Source organism: Rhinolophus ferrumequinum, chromosome 11 (genome assembly GCF_004115265.2).
Source record: "Rhinolophus ferrumequinum isolate MPI-CBG mRhiFer1 chromosome 11, mRhiFer1_v1.p, whole genome shotgun sequence".
Classification (NCBI taxonomy): Eukaryota; Metazoa; Chordata; class Mammalia; order Chiroptera; family Rhinolophidae; genus Rhinolophus; species Rhinolophus ferrumequinum.
The window spans coordinates 5,783,311-5,805,825 of record NC_046294.1 but is presented as its reverse complement, the minus strand read 5'-3'; the positions used below and the strand labels follow the sequence as shown (position 1 = coordinate 5,805,825).

Genomic DNA, 22,515 nt, shown 5'->3' with positions numbered 1-22,515 from the left:
CAACTCCCAGAAGGCTTCGCGACCTAGCCGCCTAGGGACCATTGGAGAATGTCAGGGGGTGGGCCTCTATCGGAACGGCCTTCCAACCCTGGAGAGGACGTGGCGTACGGCGCTGCCGGAAGTTCCGGGAAGTAGGCCGAGAGTTTGGCCCGAGCTTCCGGGTTGGTCGCGCGCCTTTCTGCGGCTAAGATGGCGACCGAGCATCCCGAGCCTCCTAAAGGAGAGTTGCAGCTGCCGCCGCCGCCACCTCCTGGACACTATGGCGCCTGGGCTGCCCAGGAGCTTCAGGCCAAATTGGCAGAGATCGGAGCTCCGATCCAGGGTGAGGAGCTCGGGAGGTCAAGAGCCGGTAGCCTAGGCCTGCGGGGAAGCGAGCCTGGTTACCCCGGAGACCCGGGGGAGGGGGCGGAGGCGGGCCCCTGGGGCTTGACTACGGCCGGCTGGCCTACTCGGCCTGACCTACACTGTTGATCCTGTGCTTTGCCCAGCAGGGAGCCGCGAGGAGCTGGTGGAACGGCTGCAGACCTACACCCGCCAGGTAGGTGTTGGTGGTGGGATGTCAGGATAGGCCGAGCTTCTGGAGGAGGCCTTCATGATCCCTCACGACTCTGTTCATTCTTTGTGTACCTCCACACAGCTAGCGAGGCTTGCCCGTTTTGCCTATTCTTGCCTTTACCTGCTCTGCTATAATCTCTGCTATACATACTGATCCATCCCAGTGCTTAGCCCGAGCTCTGACACACAGGCACTCCACAAATTTTGTTGAATGAATGGGAGCCAACGTCGTTTAGTGGAATAACTCCTCTTGGACTAATCTAGAGTCGTTTCTCTCTTGCAGACTGGCATCGTACTGAATCGACCGGTTCTGAGAGGTGAAGATGGGGACAAAGCTGCTCCCCCACCCATGTCAGCACAGGTAAGGATGTTGTTCCACTTTATAATAAGATCCCTTCTGCTCAGGGTAACCCCGCCTCTCACGTGCAGTATACTGGGGATGCAACTAGAAGATTGGGCACATAGGTACTGCCATGACAGAGCTGGGAGCTCTTCAGATCTCCTTTGGTCCTGATCCTTCCCCAGTGTCGGCTCCTCCAAATTCTACCTGTCATTTAAGATTCAGCTTGAATATCTGGAAGCCTGACTTGATCCTCCCCCACCACCCCATCAGCAGGGAGTAATCACCTTCTTCCTTGTCTACCCCACATTACAGATTTTATGTTCTTCATTGAGACATTAGGGCTCACTCCTTGATTTGATTTCATACCCTCTCCATTTAGTGAGTCATTTGGGGCATACTGGCTCTATTTATTTAAGTTCCCTCATCCATGTCCTTTTTGATCCAGGATTTGATTGTTTCTCTAGAGCAGTGGCTCTTATCTGGGGTCCATTGACTCCTCTGTGGGATGAGGAGTCCCTAGATGGCCTTTAGAGGTGTTCCTGAATATCCTGAAATCGTATGCAAAATCTACATGTTTCCCTGAAAGTAAAACCTAGCCGGACAATCAGCTCTCATGTGTCTTTGAAACAAACATAAGAAACATTTGAAACAAACAAATATAAGACTCGGTCTTACATTATATAAGAACAAGTATTATATTATACCTGGTCTTATAGTAAAATAAGACCAGGTCTTATATTAATTTTTGCTCCAAAAGACACATTAGAGCTGATTGTCCGGCTAGGTCTTATTTTCAGGGAAACATGGTGTATTCATGATATTTTGCTGGGGATACAGTTGTTAGTTTTCATTGGTTGGTGCCCCAAAGTTAACATCAACTTTTTTTTTTTTTTTATTGGGGAACTGTGTTTTTCCAGGACCTATCAGCTCCAAGTCAAGTCGTTGTCCTTCAGTCTAGTTGTGGAGGGCGCAGCTCAGCTCTAAGTCCAGTTGCCGTTTTCAGTCTTAGTTGCAGGAGGCGCAGCCTACCATCCCATGCGGGAATTGAACTGGCAACCTTGTTGTTGAGAGCTTGAGCTCTAACCACCTGAGCCATCCGGCTGCCCCACCAGCAGTTCAGCGGCAGCTCGTTGTCTTTAACTGTGGAGGGTGCAGCTTATTGGCCCATGTGGGAATCGAACTGGCAACCCTGTTGTTAAGAGCTCGTGCTCTAACCAACTGAGCCATCTGCACCCCCCATCAACTCTTGCTATTGCTGTAGAGCAGGGGTTTCCAAACTTTTTTCAGCGTTTTTCACCAAAGGCCATATGCGGTAAAATACACAAACAGCCGGGCCACGCACTCGAGGTGAAGTACGTATTGCCTCACCTGGTTTATTTAAGTAAACTATATATGTTTTTGGAATTTGCTGCGGGCCAATTAACAATGGATCGCGGGCCGCAATTGGCCCGCGGGCCGCAGTTTGGACACCACTGCTGTAGAGTATTCTCTTGAACTCAGGGACTTTGTGTCATTTGACTTTGAATCCCAGCACCTGGCTCATAGTAGCTCTCCAGCAAATATCTTAAGTAGATAAATGTTTCCTAGTTTATGGTCATATTTTTTCCCCACAGCTCTCTGGAATTCCCATGCCACCGCCACCCATGGGTCTCCCACCTCTGCAACCGCCTCCACCACCCCCACCACCTCCACCAGGCCTTGGCCTTGGTTTTCCTATGGCAGTTGGACCCCGCCCACCAAACTTGGGGCCCCCGCCTCCTCTCCGGGTGGGCGAGCCTGTGGCGTTGTCAGAGGAGGAGCGGCTGAAGCTGGCACAGCAGCAGGCGGCATTGTTGATGCAGCAAGAGGAGCGTGCCAAGCAGGTAGGGCATCTGGCAGCCTGGGCCTGGGTCTTATCAGCGTCCTGAAAGGGACGTGGGGCCTCAGGGACAGCTGGATTCTGGGGCCAAGTGTTCTGGGATGCTCTGGACCAAAGACTAGAACCCCAGGAAGCAGAGTTGTGGCAGACTGGCCTGTGGGGTATTGGTGCTGGTATGAGCTTGTTTTCTTTCTTTTAAAAAACTTTTTTAGTTTTCAATTACAGCTGACATTCAGTATTATTTTATATTAGTTTCAGGTGTACAGCATAGTGGTTAGACATTTATATAATTAGCTTATTTTCATTTTTAAGCAGGGAGATCATTCACTGAAGGAACATGAGCTCTTGGAACAGCAGAAGCGGGTAATGCCCTTCATCCTAACCTTTGACCCCATGGTCTAGTCTGTTGGCTGTCACCTTGAGTGCTCAGTGTCCAAAAAAAGATGCACCATTCAAGTTTCCTGTGGAGGTTACCTTATCTTCAACTAAGTTCCAATATCTCCCAAATAATTCCATCTTTTTGTAGGCGAGGGGTCAGTAAACTATGAACTGCAGCCTGTTTTTTTTTTTGTATGGCCTGCAAGCTAAGAATGGTTTTATATTTTTAAAGGATCGTTAAAAAAAAAAAAAAAATTACCCAAGAACATACAACAGGGTTCACACAGTGGTCTGTAAAGCCTGAAGTATTTACTGTCTGGCCCATTACAGAAAAAGTTTGCTGAGCCCTAATAGTGTTACGTGCTATCATTTTAGGTAACTTGGAGAGGACTCTGGATCCGTTTAGTCATTTGTATTAGATGTCGACTGAATGTGATGGATATGAGTTAGGGAATGATGATATACAAGACATTGAGCCCCACGGGAGCATTGTATCAGTTGTTACCTAGGGGGTTACTCAGGAGTATTAGAAAATAAGCATTAACAGCACCAGATATGGAAACATTTATGAAGTACTGTCTGCCCAGATTGTGTTAGATCTTGAGGGGTAGATATAAGAACAGAAGTCACTGTTTCTTAGAAATAACTTAACCTTTTGGGGAAGAAAACTCTTACTAAAACAATAGAAGTCAGTGTTTAGCTAAGTATTAAATTCTCTGCTAGGGACCAGAAGTCTCCTGGGGTTTTTCTTGGTGTTATTTCCAGGGGTTTTCTTTTATGATGAGAGGGCTTTTCCATTTGGACCAGTAGCCTGAAAGTGTGGGGGTGGTGGGGCTGGCAGAACTCCAGTGGTACCTGATTGTTCTCCTTGGTCCTGTGACCCTGCTGAAAGAATGCTCTTGCCAGGGGCTGCCCACCCAGTGGCTTTCCAAGCTGTAGCCCCACTTCCTCTTCCCTCTTGTAGGCAGCTGTGTTACTAGAGCAAGAACGGCAGCAGGAGATTGCCAAGATGGGCACCCCAGTCCCTCGGCCCCCACAAGACATGGGCCAAATTGGCGTTCGCACTCCTCTGGGTCCTCGAGGTAAGACCCTGGAAATGGGAGGGCAACGCAAGGAAGATGATGAGAAATTTATTTACTTAAGTATATAACACGTTAAAAAGGAGCACGTCTCATAAACATGCAGTTCAGTGAGTTTTCATAAACCGAACATACCCATACAGCACCTGGGCCAGGAACCGAAACATTACCAGCACCCCGAAAGTCCTCCTGGCTACCTTCCAGCCACCCCCTCCCCCTAAGGATAACCATCACCCTGACTTTTAGCAAGGAAGGTAATTTTTAAAAAGAGTGTGTTATCTCTTTCGACATTGGATTTCTTTCTCCTCTTAGTTGCTGCTCCAGTGGGCCCCACCCCCACTGTTTTGCCCATGGGGGCCCCAGTTCCCCGGCCCCGTGGTCCCCCGCCACCCCCTGGAGATGAGAACAGAGAGGTGAGATTGGTGATTTCTTCCTAGGGATAGGAGAGTGGTTTAGAATGGGACTATTGCTGGATTTTTAGAGGAGTCTTTGAGAAGATAGGAGGACTTCTGGGGGTGGGGTTGGGGGGCGCCATACTCAGTTGAAATATATTGAGGTAGGACAGGAAGACATTTCTGGGGCAGGGTTCTGGGCTTCACTCTGAGGGATGCTGAAGGATGGTTGAGTCTAGTTGGTGTTGTCCAGTCTGCTGTTTACATCATCTGGCCTGCAGCCTTTCTAGTATAATACGTGGAAAGTGCTAGAAAGGGGCACTTTCCACGTCTTATATAAGATTACTCCCTCTGCCTGTGTTATCTTTGGCAGATGGATGACCCCTCTGTGGGTCCCAAGATCCCCCAGGCTTTGGAGAAGATCCTGCAGCTAAAGGAGAGCCGCCAAGAAGAGATGAACTCTCAACAGGGTGAGTGTCACCGTGTCCCGAGGGCTGCAAGGAGAGAACCTGGAGCAGCTGAGGCCGAGTCCGCATTCCTTCATCCCTTTCCTGAGGAGGGTTTTAGAGAGAAACTGGCTCTTGGAAAAGAGGGGTTACGGGGAGCGAGTAACAGTGCAGTGGCCCTGGGACAAAACTGACGGCTACCTTCCCTCCCTGACAGAGGAAGAGGAAATGGAAACAGACACACGGTCCTCCCTGGGCCAGTCAGCGTCAGAGACCGAGGAGGACACAGTGTCCGTATCTAAAAAAGAGGTATGGGATGGAGCTGGGTCTGGAAGGAATGGCAGGAGACGGGGTTTAGGCCCTAAAATAACTCCCATTCGAAGTGTTCAGTAAGCCGTAGCTGCTGTTTTGTGCCAGTTCCCGTCTAAGCATCTTGTAGATATTTTCCATTTGATGGCCATGAGTCCTTGGAGTTCTGAGTATGATGCACGCCTACATTTTATAGCTAATAAACTGAGGTTCTGAGAGGTATAGTAATTTACCCAGAGGCACAAAGCTCAAGAGCGGTAGAACTTTAGCATCTGACTTCAAGGCCTTTTTTCTCAACCTGTAGGGGAAATTGGGGGGGGTTAAGGGTTGGGGGGCAGGCACAGTGCTTGGATTCTCTGACCTAATTGGTTTTCCTTGTGTTGGCAGAAAAACCGGAAGCGTCGGAACCGAAAGAAGAAGAAAAAGCCCCAGCGGGTGCGGGGGACATCCTCTGAGAGCTCGGGGGAGCGAGAGAAAGAGTCCACCCGCTCCCGTGGCGCTGACTCCCCGGCCGCTGATGTTGAAATTGAGTACGTGACGGAAGAACCTGAAATTTATGAGCCCAATTTCATCTTCTTCAAGAGGATTTTTGAGGCTTTCAAGGTACAGGGAGCGGCCCTCTCACGGGGCAGAGCTGAGCAGGGAAGGAGCAGGGAGGGGAAAAGATGGCGCAGAGGAGGGCATCTTTTCAGGGCCGGGATCTAGGGAGAGGTTTCCATGTTGTCCGTCTCCTCAGCTCACTGACGATGTGAAGAAGGAGAAAGAGAAGGAACCAGAGAAACTTGACAAACTGGAGAACTCCACAGTCCCCAAGAAGAAGGGCTTCGAGGAGGAGCATAAGGACAGTGACGATGACAGCAGTGACGATGAACAGGTGAGGCCACCGACTGCCTTCCGGGTGACAAGCACTCAGGGAGCGTCTAGTGAGGGACCACGGTGAACTCTGGCCGGGGCGAATCCCTTTGGTGGCGTAAGGCTGAGGGCAAGCTTGGGCAGCCTGAGTGACACCTGTGAGTCTTGCTCAAAAGAGCTGACTGTTCTGTTGTAGGAAAAGAAGCCCGAAGCCCCCAAGCTGTCCAAGAAGAAGTTGCGCCGAATGAATCGCTTTACTGTGGCTGAACTTAAGCAGGTGAGACCAAGCTGACGCAGCAGGCCATAAAGCTCCTGGGTCCCCAAAGGGGCGAGGTTTGCTGTGATGGGGAGAGCTTCGAAGGACGTGTGGGTGTATTAGGTGTGGGTCCTTTGAGGAAGAGAAAGAAAAAGCTTTAGACCTGACAGGTGGGGGCTTTCTCGAGGCATGTTGCTGTTTTCCAGCTCGTGGCTCGGCCCGACGTCGTGGAGATGCATGACGTGACAGCGCAGGACCCCAAGCTCTTGGTCCACCTCAAGGCCACTCGGAATTCCGTGCCCGTGCCCCGCCACTGGTGTTTCAAGCGCAAGTACCTGCAGGGCAAACGAGGCATTGAGAAACCCCCCTTCGAGCTGCCAGACTTCATCAAACGCACAGGCATCCAGGAGATGCGGGAGGCCCTGCAGGAGAAGGTGAGGGGCCTGGCTCAGCACTGCCCTGGGGCAGCCACGTCCTTGATGGCAGCCTGCTTCAGAGTCAGGATCTGGTTCCCAGGACCCACCTACTTAGTCTGATCGTCCCTTCTCCAGTTCAGAAGCCATGTGACACATGGCAGGAAGGGCGGTCCTCACCTCCGATCACAGCTAGTTCTCCTTCCTCACCCGGAGACTTCTGGCTCTCTGTGGCTCCATTTCCGCCTTGTCCCTTTGTCTCATCCCCTCTGCCTGCACTTGGCTGGCTCTCTTGGACCTGCACACGCTGACCCCTTTCCCTGCGTGTTGCTTTTGGCTGTGTCTGTAGTTCTCTGCCCCCATTGTGAGTCTGACGCACTTTGTGTATAGTGATTTGTGGTGGTTGTGTGATTTCTTAAGTTCAAAAGTTTTAATTCGGTACTTTACACGTCATGCGAAAATTCAGGAGGTACAGAAGTACACCGTGAAAACTGCCTCCCAGTGAAACTCTAGTCTGCCAGTTCTCCCCTTTTATGGCCTGTTTTCTGCTGTTCTCCATAGGAAGAACAGAAGACCATGAAGTCAAAAATGCGAGAGAAGGTTCGACCCAAGATGGGGAAGATTGACATTGACTATCAGAAACTGCATGATGCCTTCTTCAAGTGGCAGACCAAGCCGAAGCTGACCATCCACGGGGACCTGTATTACGAGGTTCGGGAGCCGGGGGCTGGGGAGCAGGGCTGGGCCTTTGCTCACGGTTGTAACTCGTGGTCGGAAGGGCTTTCGAAGCTGGGACAGTAGCCTCTCCCTTCAGCCTCACAGTTGTCCGTTAACTCTCCTTAAGTGGGATGGAATATGAAGTCTTCCAATGAGATGGTTTCCTGGACAGGTGCAGACCATGTCTTTGAAGTCATAATTGTTTATGGTTGTGCCAAGGGCAGACGCTTTTAGGAAACATTTAATATTGGGGGTAGGAGAAAGGCTTCCCCCCTCCCCATCCTTAAAGTATTAATGACCATGATATTGTGGAACTTTTGAGGCGGAAGGATCTCGGTGATCATCCTGTCGAATGCCCTCATTTTACAGATGAGAAAGCAGGTCCTGAGTTTGGCCATGTTCTCTTTAGTTTTTTTTTTTTTCTTGGCCGTGTTCTCATAGTGGGTTAATGATGGCCGGGAGTCTTGCCTTTCCCCTCCTTCCTGGCCTTTATTCCTCTCCCTACTCTGGCCAGGGAAAGCAGCGATGAGAATCAGAGTGGGAACCAGGCAGCCGTCAGTGGCATTGTGTATCCGATGTGGATTGGGACTTCTCCTCTTTGCTCTCATGTCCCCTGGCCATTGTGTGTCCCAGTGTGTGTCTGGTGTCTACAATACAGTGTGCTCTGCTTTTTCCTCAGGGGAAGGAGTTTGAGACACGACTGAAGGAGAAGAAGCCAGGAGATCTGTCTGATGAGCTAAGGATTTCTTTGGGGATGCCAGTAGGACCAGTGAGTGCCAGTTACCTGACTGGGGAAGCAGAGAAGAGGGTGGGAATTGGAGCGGAAGGGAGACGAAAGGATAGGGCTGGGCAGATGGCACCCTGTTCTCTTTTTTCCTGCAGAATGCTCACAAGGTCCCTCCTCCATGGCTGATTGCCATGCAGCGATATGGACCACCCCCATCGTACCCAAACTTGAAAATCCCCGGGCTGAACTCACCCATCCCCGAGGTGAGCACTGTCGTTTCATTCTTAGCTGTCTCTGCTTTTAACTAGAGGACGAGTTTTTTTTCCTTCTTTCATTTTACCATGTGTCTCTTAAAAAAAAAAGCGTTAGGTTTTGTTTTTTTAAAACCTGACATGCTCTTATAAAACAGTCAATCAGAATTGACAAGTACAAAGGTCAAAACAAATCACCCACAATCTCACTACTCAGAAATAACCAGATTTAACATGCGGTCAACGTGTTTCCATATATCTTGCTGACACATACGTAGCTGAACAGATAGAAATCATTTCATGTCAGGAATGGCATTAAATTTATTCTTATTTTTAAATAAAAAGCATCACATTAAAATTAACAGGCAACAAAGTAAGTGAAAAAGAAGTGATTGTTAAGTTTCAAAATTTCTGTCCCTTAAGAGAAATAGGTTCTAAAAGCTTTTCAAAGGTTAGGCAAAAATCAGTAGGAAGTCGAAGTCATGTTTTTTAAAGTACGTTTCAGTTTCAGACAATACGGACTCTACCGTGAAGGCTAAGGTTATTCTCACACTTTCTGCCTCTCATCTCCCCATGCTTTTGCCTCCGGATTTTTGTTGCTTATTACTTTTGCTTTGTAAAATTTAATTCTCTGAAGTCATAATTTCCAGAGTTCCCAAGGGTTAGTTCTGTACTTTGGAGAGTGACTTTTTTCTAGGGCTTCAGCGTTTCTTTTGGAGCTTAGTGGAACTGACTTGCATTTCCTTTCTTGCAGAGCTGTTCCTTTGGGTACCATGCTGGCGGCTGGGGCAAACCTCCAGTGGATGAGACCGGGAAACCACTCTATGGGGACGTGTTTGGAACCAATGCTGCTGAATTTCAGGTATGGGCCATGGTTGGCAAGCTTGGTCTTACTTAAGGTCATGAAGTTTAGAGATAGTTGGTATATAACTTCTTCATCATCAAGGAGCTGGGTGTTGTGAATTTTCAGTCTAAAAAAGGGACATACATTTTTCTGGGCTGTGATGCATGCCCCTGACTAGAATATGAGCTCTCTGTGGGCAGAGATTGTCTGTTTACTCTTACATCAGTATCAGTTTCCGTTTACAAAAGTTTGACAACTAATGGGTACTTAGTAAACAGTTGTTGAATGAATGAATGACCTCTTTCAGACCAAGACTGAGGAAGAAGAGATTGATCGGACCCCTTGGGGGGAGCTGGAGCCATCTGATGAAGAGTCTTCAGAAGAAGAAGAAGAGGAGGAAAGTGATGAAGAGAAGCCAGATGAGACAGGCTTTATTACCCCTGCAGACAGGTGGGGAAGCAGTCTGCCTCTCTGAAGTGGCCTGTCTTTGGGGGCCTTCTCTTTACTCCAAGGCTTGTTCCTCTCTCCACAGTGGCCTCATCACTCCTGGAGGGTTCTCGTCGGTGCCAGCTGGAATGGAGACCCCTGAACTCATTGAGCTGAGGAAGAAAAAGATTGAGGAGGCGATGGATGGGTGAGAGAACTAGGCAGGGCTGAGAAGGCACCTCTTCCTTTTGGTCTCTAGGTTTATTGGCTGACTTTTGTCCCCCCCAACTCTTTTAACAACTATTGCACCCAACTCTGTGCCAGGCACTGCTCTCGGCAGCGGGGAGTCAGCAGTGAAAATGTCATTAGAGAACAAGATAATTTCAGATGTGGATAGGATGGTGAACCAAAGGACACTGGGGAATGGGACGTAGAGGGTTTGGGTGATGGGGAAGCCTCTGGGAAGGCCTCGCTGAGGAGGAGGTATTCGAGCTGAGAGCTGAATGTTAAGGAAGAGTCAGCCGCAGGATGACGTGGGGCAGAAGGAACTGGAAGGGAAGCGGTCCACAGGCCTGGGCAGGCACGGGGTTTGCAGAGTCATGCATTTTGAAGCCCTACTATTAGGTATATAAACCTGTGGTATTGTTAAGTCTTCTTGATGAATTGACCCCTTTTTTCATGAAAGGATCTTCTCTGTTCTGTTCTTTTTTTGTTACCCTTTTCCCACTTTCTGGATTAATTGAACATTTTTTATGATTCCTTTTTATCTCCTTTGTTGAATTATTAACTGTAAGTCTTTGTTTTATTGTTTTGGTGGTTCCTTTAGGGTTTAGAATATCCAGCTTTATCACAGTCTACCTTCAAGTAATATTATACTTCCAGATAGTATTAAGAACTTTACGAATTGTACTTGCATTTCTTTCTTCCTGACTTTTGCATTCTTGTCATACATTTTGCTCTTACATATGTTATAACTCCTACACTATGTGGTTATTAGTTTTATTTCAATGGTCAGTTATCTTTTAGAGAGATTTAAATCCTAAGAATTATATACTAACTTATATAATTAGCATTTCCAGTGTTGTTTCATTTCTTTGTGTATCTCTATGTTTCTATCTGGTATCATTTTCTTTCTGCCTGAAAGTCTTCCTTCAGCATTTCTTGTTGTGGGTCTGCTGGTCATGAATTCTTTCAGCTTTTACTGTTTAAAAATGTCTTTGTTTGGCCTTCCTTTTTGACAGATTTTTGTCAGGTATAGGATTCTAGATTGAGAGTGTTTTTTTCTTTCAAGTACTTGAAAGGTGTTGCTAGTGTCTTCTTTCTTTCATTGTTTCTGAGGAGAAATCTGTCTTCATCCTTCTTTTGTTCCTCTATACATATGTGTCATTTTTCTCTGGCTGCTTTTAAGATTTTTATCTCTGTTTTGAACAATTGGATTATGCTGGGCAGTGTATTGGTGTAGTTTTCTTCACATTTCCTGGCTTGAAGTTTATGAAGCGTCTTGAATCTGGATTTATATATAGTTTTTATTAATTTTGGAAAAATTGTGGCAGTTACTTTTCCAAATATATATATATATTTTTATTTTGTTCCCTTTTCTTTGTCCTCTCTTTTGGGAACACCAATTATACATCCATGAGGTCTCTTAAAGTTGTCCTAATGCTCATTGATGCTCTGTTAATTTAAAAAATATCTCTATTTCATTTTAAAAAATTTCTGTTCCTATGTTTGCTTATATAGTGCCTACAGTTTCTAGTCTGACATTAATCCCATCCAATGTAGTTTTCATCTCTAAGCAGTGTGATTTCGGTCTTCTTTTGTCTTCTATGTCTCTTACTTAATTTTTTGGAACATATGGAATGCAGTTACAACATTAATTTAATGTACTTGCCCGCTAATGCCAACATCTGTGCCAGTTCTGGGTTGATTTAAATTGATTATTTTTCTCACTAAGGATTGCGTTCCCCTGCTTGTTTACATGCCTGTTAATTTTTGATTGGCTGCCAGATTTTGTGAAATGTACCTTGTTAGGTCTAGGATACTTTTGTATTCCTGTGAATCTTTAGCTTTGTTTCGGGATACAGTTAAGGTACCTGGAAACATTTTGGTTCTTTTAGGTCTTGCTTGTCAGGTTCCTTAGGACGGAAGCAGTGCTCACGCAGTCCTTTCCGCTACTGAGGCACAAGGCGCCCTGTATCCTGTACCCAGTGCCCTGTTAATCAGGTTTTTCAGTCGGCCTAGTAGGACTAGGCACTATTCCTAGTGTCAAGTGAGTGGCAGCTACTGTTATCACTAATCCTTTCCCTCCCTGACCTGTGTAGTTTCCTCAGATACAGTAATCTACTTGAGGAGGACCCTCTGCAGGTGTCTGGAGTTCTCGGGCTCTGGACTGCTTTCTCTTCTCCATACCCAGTCCTGTGATCTCCAGCCACCTTGGTCTCTCTGTACTTTCAGCTTCAGCCCTTCAACTCATGGTGTCCTCTACGTGGGTTACTCCTCCTTGTTCTGTGGTCTGCAGACTCTCTTCAGTAGGCTGGGCAATTGAAGGACTCACATCATTGGTTACCTGTCTCAGGAGTCCCTCTCCTTTGTTGTCCCATGTCCAGTGACTTGAAAACCACTGTTTCATCTGTATTGCCCATTTTTTTGGTTGTTTCAGTTGGGAGGGTGCACCTACTCCATCATGCTCCTTGTCTGGATGCAGAAGTCTTAAGTTTTGCATATTCAAGGAAGAAAAAAGAAGGGGACAGTGGCCGAGTATAGAGAGGAGGAATTAGGTAAGGGAGCCAATTATAAACCCCTTAGGTCATGTTAAAGAGTTCGCATGTCATTCAGATGATGATCAGAAGCCTCAGTGGGTTTTGAGCAAAGGAAGGACAAGACCTAAATTTCTTTTTATTTCAGTTTTTTCCAAAATTTTATTAGGGAATATTGGGGAACAGTGTGTTTCTCCAGGGTCCATCAGCTCCAAGTCTTTGACCTTCAATCTAGGGCGCAGCTCAGCTCCAAGTCCAGTTGCCGTTTTCAATCTTTAGTTGCAGGGGGCGCAGCCCACCATCCCATGTGGGAATCGAACCGGCAACCTTGTTCAGAGCTTGCGCTCTAACCAACTGAGCCATCCTGCCGCCTGAATTTTGTTTTAAGGCATTTGCTCTGGCTGCTGTGTGAGAATAGATTGTCACTTCTTCCAGGGGGAGAGGTGGGGATGAAACCACGTCTGGGTTGATATTGGTAGATTTGCTTTTGTGTTTCGAGTGGAAATCCTTGAAACAAGTGGTGAGACTGGCTGTGGATGGCTCTTGCACCAATGGAATGGCTGGAAGTTTGGGTTACATTAGAACTCCAGGCACAACTTTGGGTAGGAACTGCTGTAGCCTCGCCTCTTCTCTCCTGCCATCTTCTCTACCAGAGATCCTGTGGCAACTTTCAGCCTCTGACCCTTAGTCCTTCTTCACGTGTGGGAATCTTGGTCTCTGATCCTCTGATCTCCTTAACTCAATCTCTATTCTCCTTCCGGGCCTGTATTCCCTGGAATTGGCACCGACCCACTTCTTAACTTCTCATGGCTTCCATGACCTGCACAGGTAGCTTGGGCATCCTTTTCCCCACCAGGTGTCGCGGAATCTCTTCAGGGAGCTAGGTGGAGGTGTTGTCCATGTTCCTTTTGGGCTTGACCTCCTTGTCCATTGCAGAAGCGAGACGCCTCAGCTGTTCACCGTGTTACCAGAAAAAAGAACAGCCACCGTTGGGGGAGCCATAATGGGATCGACGCACATCTATGACATGTCCACAGTGAGCACTTGGAAAATACTGCTGTTGGGGGCTGGCAAGGTGGCAAAAGCTAGGGCTGCTGAGCCTCTTGGGGAATGACCAGGCTTTGATCCTTCTAGGTTATGAGTCGGAAGGGCCCGGCACCCGAGCTACAAGGTGTAGAAGTGGCCCTGGCACCTGAAGAGTTGGAGCTGGACCCCATGGCCATGACCCAGAAGTATGAAGAGCACGTGCGGGAGCAGCAGGCACAAGTGGAGAAGGAAGACTTTAGTGACATGGTGGCTGAACATGCTGCCAAACAAAAGGTAGGAGCTCACACCAGAACTCCCCGCTGGGGAGAGGGGTGTTGGAGCCAGGGATCGGGGACTGCTTTTTCAGTGGAGTCATGTCCTCTAGTGGTGAAAGTGAGGGAGGATTCTTGCCTGCTGCCCTGAGCTTCCTTTCCTGAGCTGGGGAAACCTTAGAAAAGCTCTGGTGGGTGGGCTGCCCTCGGTGAGGATGATGACACGGAGTCCTTGGGGGGTGGGGGGGAGGAACTCATGCACGTCTGAGAATCCAGTTTCAGTCCTTTTTCCACAGACGTATGTGTCAGGCTGCCCACCCTCGTTTTCAGGATCAGTGGGTTGTTTAACCTGTTTCTCTTTCTCTCCTTCAGCAAAAGAAACGGAAAGCTCAGCCCCAGGACAGCCGTGGGGGCAGCAAGAAATACAAGGAGTTCAAATTTTAGGTCCCCCTCACACACCCAGCCCTTCTTTAGGCCCTCTGTCTGGATGCCTGGGCTTCACACATGGGTCCCCGAGAGCCAGCTCTCCCACATTCCCAAGGGCTTGTCATTTCATGTTCTTATTTTAGATGTGTTTTGTAAATAAAGCTGCTTCCCAAGGAAAGATGAGTATGTAACACTCCTGATCTTCCCTCGTCTCCTTTGAGTCCCCTTCTGCAAAAGAACTAAAACAGCGTTTTCCTACACCTTCTGGGCTGCCCCAGTGACCAGGGGTATGCCCCTGCATCAGCTCTTGCCGTTGAGGCTGGTGATGAAGCTAAAGCCATCCAAAATCTGTGTGTTTTACCACTGCCTGTCTTTGTAGGAAGGCTCTGGGGGAAGTACCTGAAGGGTTGGTTTGACCTTACTGCTTTGTCCTTGGGGACTAAAAATAGCCAGCTTAGCACCCTGGCAGGGCTGAGGAAGTACAGTGGGCTTGGGAAGTAGGCCAGGTCAGGCCTTCCTAATAGACCTTGTGGCCAGAAGAGTCCAAGTCCTTCTCGGGGAGAGAACACAGCTCAAAGTCTAGATTGTCCTGTGTCTATGTGAGCCCCTGGGTGGTTTCAGTCAACCAGTCTCCATGTTTTGTGTCTGGGGGGCTTGATTTCTCCAGGATCTAGTCCCCCGTGGGGAGAAGTCTTCCTGACAGGCTAGACTAGGTTGGACTCCTGAGTCCAAAAGGCATTTGCTCAGCGCTGGGAAGATGAGTCACATACGGCTGCTGTCCCACTAGTGTTGCTATAAGTGTACCACCTGAGGTGTCAGTGTGCAGGTTTCAAGATGGTTTCTGGAGGGGGTAGTGTGGGAGGTCCCACGGAGGATGTGGCAGTTGAGCTAAGCTTGGGGAGGAATAGAATTTTAGATACTTTGTAAGTGATGACGCAGAAAAACATTCCAAGGGGAAGAAACAGGGCAGTGATGGCAGGCTTGGGATTCTAATGGTTCTTTGGGAGAGCGGGACTATAGGGACTGAAAAGGGTTGGGTCTCGATGGGCCAGGGCTTAGTTTTATAATTAACCCATGCCGAGGGCCTTTTGGACTCTAGGTCCCTAAGGCCCCCAGCCTATACTGGAGAGAGGCAGGGGCGGAAACTTCACGGCACTTCGGCACCCGTGGCAGAGGCAGGCCGCTGGGTCTCCAACGCTCCCTTCGATGGTCTTGGCGAAGAAACCCGCGGGCTGCACGGCGGGGGCCAGGTCCACGATCGGAAGGCGGGCTTGGGCTCAGCAGACCCGAGGGGACCAGGGCGCGCTCCCGCGGCAGCCCCGCTCCAGGCCGGGGCCGCGCCCCGGAAAAGCGGGATTTCCGCTGGCCCGGACGCTGCCGCGAGGAGACGGGGGAGGGGAGGACCGGGCAGGCCGGCTGCAGCTCGCGCGGCGGATTTGAGGGGAGGAGCCAGCCGAGCACGCGCGGGCTGCAGACCCCTCTTCCAAGCAGTGAGGGGCGCGCGCCCACAGGCCCGCCGGGACCGCGAGCGCGAGCCCCGCCCCTTGGCGTTGGGTGGGGCCGGCGCTAGCCCGGGCTCCCCGCCCCCTCCCCGGACACGCCCACCCAGTGTCTTGGCGGCGCGAGCCGCAACAGGCAGCGGCGGGCGAGCGCGAGGACCGCGCGTCGCGAGGCCCCGCGCCTGCGTGCAGCTTCTCGCTCGCTCGCGCGCTCCGGCGGGCGGGCTGAGGAGACGAGTCGAGCCCCCGCCGCCGCCGCCGCTGGGGGAGAAGCCTGGGCGTCCGCTTGTGGTCGCCTCGATCCCTGTAACGCCCGCGCCCCTCACCCCCGGCCGGGCCATGGCGGAACGCGGAGGGACGGGCGGTGGTCCCGGAGGCGCCGGGGGTGGGAGCGGCCAGCGGGGCTCTGGGGTCGCCCAGTCCCCGCAGCAGCAGCCAACGCCACAGCAGCCAACGCCGCAGCAGCCAACGCCCCCCAAGCTGGCCCAGGCCACCACTTCGTCCTCGTCCACCTCAGCGGCGGTCGCCTCCTCCTCCTCCTCGTCCACCTCCACTTCCATGGCCGTCGCGGTGGCCTCGGGCTCCGCGCCTCCCGGCGGCCCGGGGCCAGGCCGCACACCCGCCCCCGTGCAGATGAACCTCTACGCCACCTGGGAGGTGGACCGAAGCTCGTCCAGCTGCGTGCCCAGGTGAGCGGCGGGCGGGGGGGCCGGGCTCTCGGGGGCTCCCGGCGGGGGCTGTGACAGACCCCCGCCTTTCCATTCCATCCTGTCCCATCGCTCAAGGGGACTCCTCCTCCCTAGATTCCCCCGGGCTGCGGGGCCTGGTCCCTGCCAGGCCTCCCAGGACTCCTCCTCTGCGGGGACCCCGCCCTCTCCGGGCAGCCGCACCTTCTGCCTGTGGCCGGGACCACCCTCTTCCCCTCCCCTGGCGGGGCCTTCTGGATTTTCAGCCCTGGGCCTTCTCTTGTTGAGCTGACCGAATCCGGCCTTCCTGACGGTCAGTTTCCCCGCTTAAGTCACAGACTCTTTTTTTCCCTGCCTTGCCGGCGCCCGTGGGCTGTACATATGTCACATAGATGTGGTATAGATCTCTTTGGATACTATTCTTTCCCAATATACTAAGCATGTGCCAAACTCGGCGATCACCTGCTGCCAGGTAAAGCCCAGGTGTAGTAACCCTGGGGGCCTGTAGTTAGTCTTCAGTATACACGTTCATTTGTCTGTCAAATCACACACGTTCTGTCCTGGTCTCTACCTCTTGTAGAAGTCCTCGTTTGTGTGTCTTCAAGTGTATTTTTCTCTGCTCCTTCCTCCCCAGTAACTGGTCACAAATTCTCCAGTCCTGCTGGGCTACATAAAATTACTGCCTTGTTCCTGAATTCAATCCATTCCTGTCTGTTGGCACCATCTGGGGACTTTCCTACCGTTGGTAAAATTTCCCTAGTTTGGGATATTTTGTTTCTGTATTGGCAAGGCAGTCTTTTTTCAACTCTTTGGGGACGGTATGCGGTGTCTTACAGTTTACCCCTTGAGTAGACACCAGAGCTGGTTTTGCCCAGTAAGCCCAGAGAAATGCCTGGAGGTGATTTTTTTGTCACCTCTGAGTTGATTCTGTTGCCTTGGAGTCTTGGGCTCACTTTTAACTCTGTTGGCCCAGCCTTGGGCAGATGGATGTGTAAGTGGGGGTTAGGGAGCATTGTCTGGTTCCACCCTCAATTCTGTTTATTTTTCTTTTTTTCTCTATTTTGAATTATTTCACGCATACAGCATACAACATACAACATTCTATACATATACACATATATACATATATATATCCTATATAGGTTATTAAAAAAAGGATGGGCAGTACATCTGTGTGCTTGACTCAGGTTAAGAAATAGAGCGTTATCCATTATGTTGAAGCCTCCAGGGTGCCCCTTCCGGACCACATGCCCTTCTTCCCCCACAAAGGTAAACACTATTCTGAATTGTGTGTTTATCATTTCCCTTGTCTTTTAAAACTGGTTTTATTGCCTCTGTGCACCTGTAAACACTAATTTTAAATTTTGAATGTTTTTGAAGTCTATGGAAATGCTATCGTATTGTATGTGTTCTGTGACCTATTTTATTGTGTTGGTTTTTGTGTTGTTTTTTTTAACTCAACATTAAGTTTGTGAGAATCATCACTTACTGTAAGTTGCATGGTAGCTGTAGTTTAAATATTTTCACAAATGGATAGAATTTCATTGTAGGAATATGGTATAATTCTCCTTTTGATGAGCATTTGGGTTGTTTCTTCTTTGTGAACGTGAACAATCATGCTGTAAATATTTTTATCCAGGACTCCTGGTGCTCACTGCAAAAGTTTCTCTTGGTTGGCTTTATATGTAGGGGTGGAATTGCTGTTTGCAGGGTATACATCTGGAACTTTTTTAGATAATATTAAGTTGTTTTTCATTCCTCCCACCCCCCTTCTACTCTTCATGTCCTTTGTGTTTCAACATTGACCTCACTGACTTACACTTTTCTTTTTTTCTGTCCTTCCTTTAGGGTAATCAGGAGCCTCTTAGTTTAGTTTGCTTTGGCCAGCGCCCTACCACAACACCAAACTAAGTGGGAGTTTCGTGTGTGATGCTGTTCCTCTTAGTCCCTCAGGACTAAGGATTCTCTCTTTTGTCATAGGCTCGTGTCTAGCTGAAGTATTCTCATTTACCTTTTTCAAACATAAAAGCACTGTGCACCTTCCCACATGGCTCCAGTGTTCGTAACATATGCTTGCCCATTCTTCCTTCACATCTGTCAATGTGTTTGATTGATGACATTTGGACAGCTGCCTTTTTTACCTTGTTAGATTGAAAAGGCACCAGTAGACTGGCAAGACGCTACTGTGCAGCAGAGGGGGGATAAATAAAATCACTGATGGCTGTTGATTTTTGGTCTGCCCCATTAGTCACTGAAAAGTCCACATAATAAGTTATTAGCCCAAGAAATAGCCAGGAGTCCTGATCAAATCGATAATTACTGTGCTAACTTGGTGTGAGGCTTAGGCTAGCTTGTTTTCACCTGCAGGAGCATGCATGCAGTGTGTCATGTCTACTGACCAATCCCTGAGATTGTCAGCTGTCCTGCTCTGACTTTGTTTTTCAGCTGTCACCCCTGTGCCTCCCAGCTCCTTGTGGGACACTTGTGCTCTTTGGAGCATGCTGTTTTATCTGCAGGGTGGAAAATAACACCCTGTGAAGAGAAAATGGCCTGCTATTGGCCCTTTGAATTATCAGAGTCATCTGGTTAATTTGAGGTCTCCTTGGCGTACTTGTTCATGTTGAGAATATATTGGCAGCTTGCACTCTGTACACAGCACTCTGTATTTGTACATACTCTAGGATTAGCATTCTTGTCTCGTGCAACTCAAATGAGACCCAGACATCTGAGATATATACACTTAAATGTAAACATGATTGTGGATCTAAGGTTAGCTGTACATAACAATATTGTGGGATTCAGTCTCGTAAAATGTGACCCTCTACCTTGTGCAGAGAGGAAAGATGAAAAGTCAGGTGGTAGGGAGGTCATGCTCCTTTTCTTCATCCCTATAGAAATATAATTTTCTTTAGGAAAAAAATTGCTTTCCTTTTATTAGATATTTAAATAAAGATAGCATTGTCGTTGTTCCTCAGATATGTGGCGTGTTCTTATTAACATCCACTAAATTCCCTCAGAATCCATTGTAATTTTTTTTTAACTTCTTATGGATTAAGAGCATACATATAGTTGGCTTTAAAATAACTAAATTATTCTATTCATTGCCATTTTGCCAGCATTTTTTTAAAATAAAGAGATAAATACATGCCTATGATTAGAAATTCTAGTAGTACAGAAAAATGGAAAGTGTAAGGAAAAAGCCCCAGTCCTCTCTCTGTTCTCACTGCCCAGAGGTAATCACTGGGACATAGCGTTGCTTTTGTGATGCTGTTACGAGCAGGTAGGCCTGTCACAGTTCTTTATGAAAGTCACAGCTTTCGAAGTTGGCATTGTTTTCCTTCCATACTAAGTAGTACTTCCTCTGCGATGGTCCATGGTATGGACGGTGCTGTGGCACCATTGTAGGCACCAGGTAGTGCGTTGCTTGATGTTAAAGAAAGGGTTTTGGAGTCTTATTATCAATCCCTTCTCTTAGGCCTTTGTATGGTGAGAGTTTCCCTGATGTTCTTTCTTCTTTTTGAATTGCTTAAGTAGGAGAGGCAGAAAAATTATGAAATTTTACAAGTGTACAGCATTTCCTCAGTGGCATAAAACTATTAGGAGACAAAATGTGCTCTGCTGTTATCACTCATGAACTATATCACATTTTCTTTGAGTACAAAGCACATTTCCATATTCTTATCTGTATGTGTATTTAGGGAAGGAGTTCAGTAATTATCAGTCACATTTCTCCTTAGATGACATTAAAAAAAAAAAGTGAGTACTGAAGTTAAGCCTTACTGTACAGGTGTTACAGCCGAAGGAGGTGGCCGTGGCTAAGTCGGCGTGGCTGGCCTGCCATAGACGTGTTTCATGAAGGTGCTTGGGGGCAGTTGCCCGTCTAACTACAAAAGCACAAGGCATGCCAGGACATATTGCTCTGTTTTCTTACTGTGTACTAGGACAGACTCTTTCACACCTTTAGTTTTTTCATCCATTGATGGGGAATACATTTACTTATGGTCCTTTCTAAGATGCGTAAAATAAATATTAAATAAGACCTATAGATAGACCCACAGGAGAAACTACTTATATGATAGAGTTAAAGTAAATGTAATTGATCAAATGAGAGAGACGTAGTGAAATTTCTATAATTTCCCCAGCATTAAAAGTCTTAAAAGCATATTTGTGCCTTAGAAGATTTGAATTTCACATTGTGAGTGTTGTAATAGAATAGCCTCTCTGGCGGGGTAATATTATCCATCGTCCCTGTGGAAGCTCAGATTCCTTAAGGCAGAAAGAATGACTTTCACAGAGTCTGTTTTACATGTATTGATTTACAGATCTTTTGGACACATTAGTGGTTTTGTGATTTCTTTTTAAACTTGTTTTCCAGTTTCTTAGCTGAGCCAGTAAGTTGCCACTGTTACTGTTAGTGTTTCACCTCTGTGTGCATGAGGGAGTTGCAGGTCAGAAAATGTTTGGGCTGTGTCTTTTCACAACTTCACCCCAGGAGGCCTTGTCCTGTTTTGGCTAGGATTTGAAAGCTCAGTGGGTCCTCTGAAATTTGGAGTCGGCTTGGCTTGTATCCTTGGCGCCACATTCTGGGAGTACTTTGGGAGACCAAGGTAGCTGTGGGAAAGATTGCAAGAATTGGTCTTTTCCCAGCATGGGTTCCGAGTGGTACTACGGGTTCTTGAGAAAAGACAGAATTTGAAGTTGATCTCAGAACGTCTTTCAGAGGCCCATTTGGGCTGGAATTGAGCAAGGTGGTTTGGTTCTAGATTGGCGAACACTGACAGAATCCTCCCTTCTCCAGGCCTAGTTAGAAAAATAACCAGCATGGCCTCTGAGGGTTTTAGAAGACCAAGATGTTGTGCCCAGGAACCAGCTCAAGAGTATTTCCTTCCCTCTTACTGCCATCCAAAGGGCAATTGTCTGCTTAGAAAGCCTGCTGGACCTGCATTCTCTTTAATCTTACTACAAGCCAAAAGATAGCTGTAGTTAGTCACAGCTCAGGGAGCTACTTAGGCAGACCTGTACCTGGCCTCTACCTTGGGTAACACAGTAGAGAAGGCCAGTAAATGATGATACATTATTACTTAGCTTATATATTTTCTAGAAAACACTTCCTTAAAACATTCCATTTGACATTCAATTACGTCTTAAGGTCATAAGGTATTTTATCTTTAAAGCTGTGCTGTCCAGGACAGTAGCCACTAGCAGCATGTGGCTATTAAAATTAAAATTAACTAAAATTGAATAAAATTTGAAATTCTCTTTCTTAGTTGCACTAGCCACATTTCATGTCAAGTAGTTCATGTGGCTAGTGGCTTCCACGTTGGACAGGGCAGATCTAAAACATTTCCAGAAAGTTCTACTAGTTTTAGAGAGACAATTGCCTATGTATGGCATTTGTAGTATTAATATTAGTGGTTTGTGCTTGTTCATTTCAACTGAATACTTTTATCATTTTCCAAATTACTTTAAAATGCCCTTCGCTACTTCAAGGGTGCATTAGTTTTCTTTAGTTTTGTACTTTAAATGTTATTATCTTCTAGTGTGCTCCCTTCTTCCTGAAGGGAATTTGCTTCCTGGTGACTCTCTGCCATTTGTTTCCCACAGTTTTAGGTCTCAGTCAATATCTGTAGAGAAAACTGCCTGGAGGCATTAACTCCAAAATGGTGTTTAGATGGTAGGATTATGTATGGTATTAATTTTTGTCTTTATATGTTATTTGGTGATTTCTAGACCTTCTACAATAAACATGTATTACAGAAAAGACCAGTTTAAAAAATATACATTTAAAAATATATATTGACTGTACTCGGTTGCACACCTCATAGGAGTGAACATTACAAATTTTTTATCACAATAAAGCTATAAGAAAAGGTACATATTGAATGGATGAAGACATGGGGGACTAAAGTTTTATTCCACTCATTACCTACCTTTCTTGGTTCCAGAGTTGCTTGTTCATTTTTATTGATAGCAAAAATGGTGACTGGAGAATGTTCTAGACCAC

General features: G+C 47.6%; 2 protein-coding genes across 6 annotated transcripts in view; both read left to right on the top strand.

The window, feature by feature from the left end:
* Window positions 1-108: 108 nt before the first annotated feature.
* On the top strand, window positions 109-14,506 carry SF3B2 (splicing factor 3b subunit 2). 4 transcript variants are annotated; one of them, XM_033120483.1, is made up of 22 exons: window positions 109-322; window positions 489-538; window positions 839-916; window positions 2,512-2,760; window positions 3,069-3,119; window positions 4,099-4,216; window positions 4,526-4,626; window positions 4,979-5,075; window positions 5,269-5,360; window positions 5,748-5,963; window positions 6,097-6,234; window positions 6,409-6,489; window positions 6,675-6,902; window positions 7,443-7,592; window positions 8,278-8,367; window positions 8,481-8,588; window positions 9,331-9,438; window positions 9,728-9,870; window positions 9,953-10,054; window positions 13,539-13,638; window positions 13,737-13,922; window positions 14,273-14,506. In XM_033120483.1, exons 1-22 carry the CDS (start codon window positions 190-192, stop codon window positions 14,342-14,344), a joined length of 2,691 nt encoding a protein of 896 aa, XP_032976374.1. In that variant the 5' UTR covers window positions 109-189; the 3' UTR covers window positions 14,345-14,506. The 4 variants fall into 4 exon arrangements, with proteins under 4 accessions (XP_032976374.1, XP_032976376.1, XP_032976375.1 ...); XM_033120484.1 differs by having other exon boundaries at window positions 113-322; window positions 492-538; XM_033120485.1 differs by lacking the exon at window positions 3,069-3,119 and having other exon boundaries at window positions 110-322.
* Window positions 14,507-15,937: 1,431 nt separating this feature from the next.
* Window positions 15,938-22,515, top strand: part of PACS1 (phosphofurin acidic cluster sorting protein 1) — a 116,217-nt gene continuing 109,639 nt past the window's right edge. Inside the window, exon 1 of one of the 2 annotated variants that reach the window (XM_033120440.1) lies at window positions 15,938-16,514. In XM_033120440.1, the coding sequence (XP_032976331.1) occupies window positions 16,165-16,514 (350 nt within the window). In that variant the 5' untranslated portion in view covers window positions 15,938-16,164. The remainder of the gene's footprint in view (window positions 16,515-22,515) is intronic. The other variant, XM_033120439.1, reaches the window with a different exon arrangement.

What these genes read in the sequence shown, in the direction of transcription:
- SF3B2 (XM_033120483.1), top strand. Translation starts at nt 190, where the DNA reads ATGGCGACCGAGCATCCCGAGCCTCCTAAAGGAGAGTTGCAGCTGCCG. An exon ending in AGAGATGAACTCTCAACAGG is followed by an intron (nt 5,076 to 5,268) that starts GTGAGTGTCACC and finishes CCTCCCTGACAG; the next exon opens with AGGAAGAGGAAATGGAAACA. An exon ending in ACATCTATGACATGTCCACA is followed by an intron (nt 13,639 to 13,736) that starts GTGAGCACTTGG and finishes TGATCCTTCTAG; the next exon opens with GTTATGAGTCGGAAGGGCCC.